The sequence below is a fragment of the Pezoporus occidentalis genome, unplaced genomic scaffold, assembly GCF_034315485.1.
Source record: "Pezoporus occidentalis ecotype Australia unplaced genomic scaffold, CSIRO_AGI_Poc_V1 ctg61, whole genome shotgun sequence".
Taxonomy (NCBI): Eukaryota; Metazoa; Chordata; class Aves; order Psittaciformes; family Psittacidae; genus Pezoporus; species Pezoporus occidentalis.
Window position 1 is genome coordinate 3,078,073 of NW_026915955.1, and position 9,842 is coordinate 3,087,914.

The 9,842-nt window shown below is 38.9% G+C and overlaps 1 protein-coding gene across 2 annotated transcripts in view; it reads left to right on the forward strand.

Moving 5' to 3' along the window:
• The first annotated feature begins 146 nt into the window (after positions 1–146).
• LOC134174551 (uncharacterized) overlaps positions 147–9,842 on the forward strand; it is a 33,453-nt gene continuing 23,757 nt past the window's right edge. Inside the window, exons 1-3 of one of the 2 annotated variants that reach the window (XM_062639663.1) lie at positions 147–276; positions 5,928–6,154; positions 9,192–9,311. In XM_062639663.1, the coding sequence (XP_062495647.1) occupies positions 5,929–6,154; positions 9,192–9,311 (346 nt within the window). In that variant the 5' untranslated portion in view covers positions 147–276; position 5,928. Of the gene's footprint in view, positions 277–5,927; positions 6,155–6,675; positions 7,480–9,191; positions 9,312–9,842 lie in introns of those variants that run through there. The other variant, XM_062639665.1, reaches the window with a different exon arrangement.

The following is a 9,842-nucleotide window of genomic DNA, read 5'->3' on the forward strand; positions in this document are numbered from 1 at the left end:
TTTTTAAAATGCTATTGCATAGTGTTTCTGAGACAAGTATAAAAATTATAAAAGAAAAAAGAGCTGGGAAAGGTGCATATGCACAATTTTAATTGAGCTTTTAAGTTCAGGGGATAATGACTCCAAGGCATTCAAAAGCAACTGGTGGAGGATAAAGGCGCTTGAAATGGGAAGCAGGCATAACTCCCAAATGCTGGTTTGCCGTTACCTGAGTAGGGAAAGTAATGCACTGGCTCTTTAAGCATGGCCTTCTACCTTCTGCATAAACAGCAACGAGTAAGTGGCTGGTGCTGAAACAGTGAGTTTTTAGTTCTGACCACTTGTGGCTACCTGGTGAACAGCGTGGCCTAGACAGACACACAATTCCCTCTGCCTTTTTTTTATGCTTTTTCCCATATGCAGGTTTAGGTGTAACTAACCTATATCTCAAGTGCAGCACATGTGCCCCAACTTTTGCTATAACCAACAAAAGACACTGTCAGTGTGGAGGCTGATCATGGAAGCTATCAATAATGGACTCATGGGAAGAAGCCAGCTTACTAGGACGAGTAAGGTTTCCAGAACTGTTGTGGGATTTTGGTGCACGCAAACTACACACACACATTTTCTAATGGTTCTGAAGACCTGTGGGATGCTCATGTTGTTTCTCTTCAGTGATGGAGAGCTCTCCTATATTTTCTGAGGTATAAGGGGTATATTTAATTGGGACAGAGAGGCTGGTCACTTCTACTCTTTTGGTTCTCCATTGTATTTAAGACAACATACTAGAGGCCCAGAATACAAAAAAAAAAAAAAAACAAACCCAAAACACTTCCCCCCAAAAAACCACACACTGCCCAAAAAAAAACAAAAAAACCCAAGCTATACCGTGAAACTTTTTGAAAACATATTTTAATGATTTCAAATATGTTTACATAGTGACAAATAGTGTAAGTTGTTTAAAGTTTTGTTCACTCCCTGTTTTATCAAAAAATTGACATTTGAGCTATGGGTTCTGTGATTCTTCAGTGCAGCCCCTTGTTAGCAAATACATCAGGGTATGTACCTGAAACACACCAAAACGGTGGTTTTCTAAGGGTATTGATATGAAACACAACCTGAAAGGTCCTTCATGTCTGTTCTGCAAGCTGTTACACTTCTTCAAATCCTTGATGTCTTTAGGTGGTAATTTACCTTGTAAAATTCCAGGTATTTTTTTATACAGCTTGTTAAACTTCTAAGGTGTGGGGGCACATCCGATCTACCTTTGATGTTTTAGAGGCACTCTTTTGCTACAAAGTAAAAAAAAAAAACCACAAAAAACAACACCCAAAGCAACAACAACAGAAAAAAAGAATTAATTATGTGTTTATTATTATCATAGGGGATAGTAGCTCTGGCCATGACACAAAGTGCTGGTTTATTGGAATACAGCAACAGTCTGGAAAATTTACAATCAAGTACGGAAGTTCAAAGCAATGGGAAGGTACATGAAGACAGAGAAGCACCATGGTATTATCATAGTGTCATCACTGGCCCCAGGCAAACTCTTGCTGACTGTTAGCAGATGTTTTCACTATTCAGTAGTCAGCTGAGTACTTGTACATCTTCTCAGAAGTAATGTAGGAAAGGGAAATGTGTAGCAAAGTTCATCATTAATAGTCAGCAGTGAAATCGGATTATCCCATCAGGGAATAAGTGTTACAAGATGATAATGTAACTTCAATTCCAAAGATTTATTAAGAATGAAGAAGCTCAGAATGAGGCAGATTTTAATCTCTTCATAAAACTGGATCATAGACTTGCTCAAGTCAGTGGTGTTACCATCTTTGGGTTGGTCCTTTACGTGCAGCTGTTACTTTGCAGTAGAGATTCGCATTTAAAGCAGCTTATTTTCCTGTTAAATCCTTTTTCAGTTTTATAACCCCCTTGGGCAGATTTTGTCAATCCATGAGTGGGACAAGTTTCAAGGGAGCTGTGTAAAGGGGATGCTTCAGTAGATGGCACTCTCCCTCTGAGTGAGGATAAGCAAATACCTCAGCCAAGGAATTTGATGCAGTGAGAGCAGCTTTTATACTCTACAGTGCAATGAGTGCAAACAAAGCTCTGCCTTACTATGCCATGAAGTAACCCTTGACAGTTTTTCACAAATTTGCATTGTTCAACTCCTCACATACGCTTTCCTACCTGCTTAAATGACTGGGGTCTGTCTTGGTTCAGTTCAGCCTTTGTCCTGAAATCTTTATTGTGAATATATACATCATATATAATTATACACACACACGTATACATTTAAAAGATATATTTTTATAATATATTTAAAAGAGCTCAGTAGTAATGTAAGTTACACACATAGGGCTCAGGGTTTAGAACTGTGCTGCTTCCTCAACCATTTTTTTCTAATTCCTTATTTTATTTTACTATTTTGTCAATGGTAGATCCAGTTTTAGAACTTCAGACCTTTGGTTTGTTGATTATTTTTGTTGTTATTTTGAAGCCACAATTTTCATAGATCTTGTTTGAAGAGCAGTTGCACTGATTTAATACAAGGGAGGAGGCCTTAACTGCAGGAGTGGGGACAATAAAGACCTATACATCAGGGGAGCTATCACCTTTTAAATCAGATTTGTTGTTAACCAAGCAGTAATATATAGCCATCATTGTACAGCCTTCTAAACTGAACAGAAGGGTGAGAGAAGAGAGTGAAAAAAACATGTATAAGACGTTGCAAAAATAAAATTACATGGGACAAATTCATAAAATACAAATTTAGTTCCTTTTTTACAGTTTTAGATTCTTGAATACCATAAGTATATTCTTTTACTGCTTTTTAAGCATTCCTTTATTTTCTCATTTAACTGACACACAAATTAAGTAAGTCCCCATACATTCTCATTCTCTGCCTCACTCCTATGCTCCCCAGAAGTCCTTGTATCCACTAATTAAAATCACAATGTTAACAGTATTTCTAAAATCTGGAAACTGGAGCTATCTTTTTTTTCCTTTAAGAGGGACGCATTTGCTACTGTAGCTCAGAAAAATCTGTTGACCTGTTTTTTCCAATATTCATGTCAGATCCTGAGGCTTTTTTGGCCTGTTAGAATGAAGAGGCCCTAGGTAATGTATGAAAGAGGACTATAAAGAGCATTTGTGTACACCTCTGCAGTGCCAGTCAACTTTTGAGCAAACAAAATCAAAATATATGCACCATTGCAAACTAGATAAAGGAATTTCTGTTCCAGAAGTGGTTCAAGCAGTTGCATGCTGCATGAGTGAAATAGAAAATTAATTTAGTAACAAGTAAATATATTTTTAGATTTTCTGTTCTTAATTCAGAACAAAACAAACCTACTGCAAGTGTCAGATGCTTAAGGGACTGTGCCCAAAAGCAACATTTTCTGTCCTTGGCAGAGAAACTGCAGAGCAGATAAAATTCTGAACCAGTGGAAGCTCTCTGTTTAAAGTGCCACTTAGCTACAGCACTCCTCTGTTATTTGGCAAGTAGATCTAAACTTCCAAGTGCATTTTATACAGAATTCCAAGTAGTCTTCACGCAGAAAGGTTACTACTTGGAAATCTCTTGCACACAGCTGAATGGAAGTGGTTGGAGAGGCTTTTTCTAACATTTTACAAAGGAAATGATTTTTTTCCCGGGGGGGGGGAATCATGATGTGGGGTGTGGGGCTTCTACTATTTGGAACGTGTTCTTTAGAAGAATGAAAGCAAAATGATTTAACACTATTAGAGTACTACTAATTTTTTTCCCTTCTGTGGTCTCGGGCTGGTATTTTATTCAGTCAGATAAGGAAACCTATTTAAGTCATGAAACTAATCAAAAACATTGGGTTTATGGTTGCAACCTTTACCTTTATAGCAGCTATTGTGAATTCAGAACAGATTGGAAGACCCATAAATCAGCTTTCTACACTGGCTTTCAAGTAGTGGTTTCATATAAAGGAGATTGACTGAATCATGAAACTAGGCATTGGGAAACCTGAGTTTTATGCCTTCAGGCAACTTACAGCCTGATTTTCAGCTGTGCATTTATTTAACTCCCATTTATTTCAAATGGAGTTACACAAGCACAGCACCCCTGAAACTTGTTTTTAAACCATTTGGGAGCCATTACAGATACATTGGAAAGCTACTTCAGTGTCTATATACATTTTGAAATGCTTGAAACATGTTACAGAAAGGCAGTCATTACTAACAAGTGTCTCATTGAAACAGTCCTGCTTTTTTGTCATCTCAGTGCAGTACAGTTCAAATCACTTTAGAAAAAGATCTCACAACAATTAAGAGTTCTGTAGACAGGACAGAGGAAGAGACAGAGCATGTGATAGATTCGTATGATCTGCCACCTTACTGCTTTTTGGATGGAAGCTGAAGGATGGAAGATCATGCGCAAAACGTGAAAAGCAAGCAGTGGCAGAAGCAGGACCTGACAATCACACAGGTTCCCTATACTTTAGAAGATCTCTATTAAAAACAGGAGAAAATAGGAGTATTAGCCTCGCTTTTGATAATATTAAGAAGCCAGACAGAGATCAGAACTCAGTGGGTTTGCAGACTGGTCAAAGAAGTAGAAAGCAAAATCAAAGTCTTGATGCTTTGTAATGAATTGCATTGTGTAATAGAAGTCTCATACCTTTTGGTTTACAGTTGTAGGTGGGTTTATTTTTGCCACATAGTATTTGTGTCTAAGGGAATGATGTGTAAGTAAGAGAAGAAATAGCAGTAGCTGGACAGACCAGTGAGATTTGAGTTAGCCTGTTCATCAGTGTTTAGAGATGGGTGCAGAACAAAAGGTTGATTTTCAAACATGATTTATTTAGGAACTTAAGATGTATTAAAGGACGGTGAGGCTAAAACTTGGCAATAGATATATCACATGCAATAGTTAAAATAAATCCATCAAATCCATGGATAAAGAGAAGTTAATAAAAGTGATCCACACTCAGCAGACCTGTACCTATTGGTTCCCTAAAGGGTGATCTTAAATCAAACCAGATTTTACTGGAAAGCTCAAGAGTATTGCAAATGACGCTTCATACTACACTAATTAGGCCAAGGTTATTTGTAAAACTGTTTAACAAAGGGTGAGAACATGCACCAGGCTGACTTAAGCAAACGGATGGAGCAAGAGTGGAACTGTTCTTTCCTTCTGCTACCTTTTTCTGCATGAAAACTGCAGATGATTTTTGCATCCTCCCATTGCTGGCTTATCCAGCCCACTCTGCAGGATTTGACTGACAGGAGGAAAACATACTTCTAAATTATTTGGTCACTGTATTTTTATTTTTTTTTTTCTGGTTTTCTCTTCTTGCTGGTTTGCAAAGTCTCACTTGGCTGGGTGCTGGGCTATGAGCTGTTTGTCCAACAGGGCCTTTGTTCTGGTATGTGCTCCAGCAAAAACTGGAAAAACCTGTTCACATGCTTCTTTATTTTTTATTTTTTTTTTCTGATCTTCCTCTCCCATTGGCGGTTGCAGCCTGTACACATGCAAACAAGGTGGTGCCTAGCTTTCATGTGGAAAGCTGCCTTACAAAAACTGAGGTAGCTTTTTCCTTTATCCCAGAGCTTTTCTAGCCTCATGAAGGCTTTGGTGAATGCTCCAGGAGTTAAACTCTGTTTGTTCTCCAAAGAGAATGTGCTTAAGTCATCATTTTCTTCAAGCAAGGGGAGAGTGTTTGAGTGTGGCTCCAGCCCAGCCTTTTAAATAATGTTTTGTAGACTGGGAGATCTGCAAAAGCCAGGCTTATTGTGTAATGTAGCTGTTTGGATGCAGAAGTTTGTTTGCTTACAACAGCTGCTCATGGTATGGTGTTAATATCTGTAAAACGGGACAAACACTAAGTAAGTTAGTGCAAGAAGTGGACAAGTTGAGAAGAAACTCTTCTTTCCATCTCCTTCTTTTTCCTCTTGCTTTGCGCTGTTTTTGGAGCCAGAATGGGTCAACTGTGTGGACGATGCATGCAGCTGCTGCGGGACTTCATGACCTTTGTTCAGAGGATGTCTTCCGACCTCGTTCAGGGCATCAAAGAATGCTTAACTCTGATAAGCCAATGCTTCTGCTTAAAACAAAACAGCTCTAAAGCCAGGCGGTTGTACAAACCCATCCTGCAACCTCATGAGAAGGTGACAGCACAGGAGTTTCTGCAGCATATTGAAACAGGTAAGAGGGCTTGTTTTTTTCCAAAAGGGTTGTGAAAGAACAAGGAGGTTCATTTTGTGGGTAGAAAACAGATTGTTGTCTGAACTGCTTTGGCATGGCACGAAGCAGCTTGGTGATGATGTAGGAAAGCCAGAGCTATAGAGTATTTTCTTTGAGTACAGGACACCAAGGGCTCAAGTGGTGTAACAGTTGTATCTAGGGAGAAATGGTCAGTCACTTTCTTGCTCTGCCACCACTGTTACTACATAGCCCAGGTAAACATTTCATAAATGTGAGTCCTCCTGGTAGCTGAAGTTAAATTTTGAAGTCAGTCACTGAAGTCACAAAGCTGGAAACAAGCTGTACTAACACTGGATGTTCCATGAGTGCCGAGCTGTGAGCAGCCAAATCACTGTGTGGTCCTGGCTCAGTTGCTGCAATGTATGCGTGGGGAAGTTGCCTTGGGACAAGCACCACTGGGCTCACAGAATTCCAAGCAACTGGTCTGCCTAACTGCTTTTGTGCAAACATTTTAAACACAATCATGGGATTCCACTTGACTCAAAAGTAGATCCATAACCCTTCCCCTGCTTTATAGGCTACCTGCCTAATTCCCCTGTAGATCCAGTGATGTTCTCTCTATCCTGTCCTATAATATCAATAGGAAAACTCTTTTTATTTCACTCCTGCAGTCACAGAGTATCACCTTGGATTAGTGTGTTTTGTCAGTTGTCCAACCTAAAAATATTCCTTGTCTCAAGCTTAGGTAGGGCCACTGCTTGTTTGGTTTTGCTTTGGCTCACAGCTCATTGGGTATATTGCTTTAACAACTTTGGGCTAAAGCTACTCACAAAATTACATAGCCTTCTACTTTACTTTGTGTGAAGGGTGTGGAACACAAACTACTATTTCTTTACTTGCCTTTCCAGCGACATAAAACTATCTTGTGAGGGGGACCAGAAGAGATGTTTTTTCCCCTGGTGTGACAGTTAATGCTCTTTGAAATACTCCATCATGGAACAACCTTTGGAATAATTGCTGTGACGCTGATTGTTGGGAACACACATTCATTAGACTTGGCTGGTATTAGTTGGAGTCATTACCCTATGAATGTGGGGGGTCTTGTGCTGTTGGTATGGTTCACTAATTATTGCACATTAAGCACTGTCTGAATCCTAAAGTCCATATCCAGATCTTTCATCTTGATGGACAATGGAGATCTTCCAGGGCTGAACTTTTTCTTCTAAAGGCTAGATTACTCCTGACTATATAAATAAACTGTCTTGGTAGTACCCCAGATCAATTGATGGATCAGGAGCAGTGAAGGGATGATCTGGGAAAAAATGGTGAGGCTGGAATGACCCTTTGCAGCACTCACTGGTGCTTCCTCAAAAGACTTGTTTCCTTGAAAAATCTTTTAATCTCTTGAGATGGTTCTTGAAAAGGCTGCTTTGTGTTGGATACTCAGGAGCTGGGGTACAGGAGCAGGGAGCCTAGAGCTTCTGTGACAGCAGTACACAGATGGCAGTATGTGCTTTTAGGGAGATCCCAATGTCCATGATGGGACATACACAGCACCCAGGAAGAAGAACCAAGGTTAATTCTCTGAGCGACTAAATCCTGCTGCCAGGACAGATGGAGGCAGGGAAGCTTCACAGAGAAACAAGACACTTGCCTCTTACCTTGGCACCTGTGTAGTTTATTCCAACATGGATCAAACCCAGTGTCAATTCTGGACAAATTATAATAAGCAGAGAGCCAACATTTTGACAACTTGGGTGCAAGGATAGATTTCATGGTTGATCATCGTACTCAGCTATTAGCTAGGGCAGCAAATACTTGATATTACAGCAGGTGAAGATTTTAACTGGCTTCTGCTTTATCTCTCTCCCAAACAAAAATGCACAGATATGAGGGAGATTCAGATAGTCGGTGTGTAAGGAATGGAATTAAACCACATGAAGAGATTTGGTTGTTTTTTTTTTTCTCCAAAATCTTATGCACACTGGCTAGTCCTTCCCTCTGTGTGTATTGTTAATTATTAAACAAAATTGACCTCTATATGAAGCAGTTCTTTTGTGAAACCCACTTATGTAATCCTGAAAGTAGGAGTTTACTACTCTTGACATGTCAGCAGCTTCTAATGGCTTGAGATACTGGCTGAATTTTGCAGTGAGGCATGAAAGCTCACACCCCTCACGTCTCTCTCATCTCTTTATCCCATAAGAGGTAAAGTAGCTAGATCTTATTCATAGAGATATTTCAATCTTTAATATCCTGCTTTAATCTGTTTTCTGAAAATATATCTTACAGTTGTGTGCTCCACCAGTCAATTAATTACTTCATTACCTTTCAAACAGTTTATACTGTTGAGCAGTGGTTCAGTGACTCATATTTTTTTCCTCTCTGCTGCTCCATTCCACACATTATAAGGACATTATATAGTGACTTACAGAAGTCATGCACAACTGCTATTGTTTGATGGCTTTTGCTGAACATCTGGTTTATTCATAGGGGAGCTGTCATACTCAAAACCAGGTAGACTCATTCTACAAATCTGAGCCTGAGGCAAGCCCATTTGCAAACTATGTTGCTGTTCCCTGAAATCCTTTATTGTAATATCCAGGACAGGAAATATGGTGAACTTAAAATGCAGTAAATTAGAAATATGTACTCTTTTTATATCTAAGAACACCATGTTCAGTAAATATATTTTAACAAAGATTTTCTGTGATTCAGGAAAAGATAAAGATTTTTATGGAGAACAAGAACACTTGCATTTATATTGTAGAGCATAAAAGTGTCTAAAGGTTATAATTTATCTTGCTTCCAATCACTAGCTTTGTGAGCTTCACAAGAGGCATTGATAAGGACAGGTTATTCCAGGTTCATTTACTGCTGTTGCTCATTGAAACACGAATAAGGATAGATGGGCTCTATGGAGTTGTTGCAGTACTAAAATCCTTATGTGTTTGGTTGGCTGTAAATTTTAACTTCTTTTGGTAAACTAACCCTTTACAGGTGTGATTGAGTCTGTGCTGTCATTGTACCTCTTTAGGTTTTGAAATGTCACCCCTTGGAAAGGACCCTCTGGAGGCCTTGAGGACCTTAGCCTTTTCAGAAAACGCAGGTTTACAGCAGTCTGCTGCCCTCTATTACTTGCATATGAGTCAGCACAGTAAGTTATTTTGGTGCACTAAAAAATTTTCACATAATTATAAACAAAAGTATTATCTCCAACTGTGAAACTCCCTTTGATTTATTAATCAAATTTCTTTCTCTTACTTTTTTTTTCTTTCATGCTATGTTGTTTGCTAAGGAAAATGAAAATGCCATCATATCCATGTGGGCAGAATCATTCTGGGATTTACCATGAGGAGATATCTGTCATGATTATAAAAGACTGTCATTTATGTAATTGTACTACTTCTGTAAAACTCAGTAGAACCCAAAGTAGTTAGAGTCAGTATATACTGAATCTCCTGAGAACAGCATGGTCAAAATGTGGTGGAAGGAAATGGACATAATGGAACATTTATGGTTTTATGTAATTTTTGGAAGAGGACAAAGCTCTAGAGGTCAGATCCTACTGGAAATTTATGAAGGAGATGTTCTTTGTCCTGACTATTACATGGGAGCACTTGGATTCTGAGGTAATTTGCAAACAGTTGAAAGTCAGCCTAGATATGCCAAACAAACTTCTAGCAAG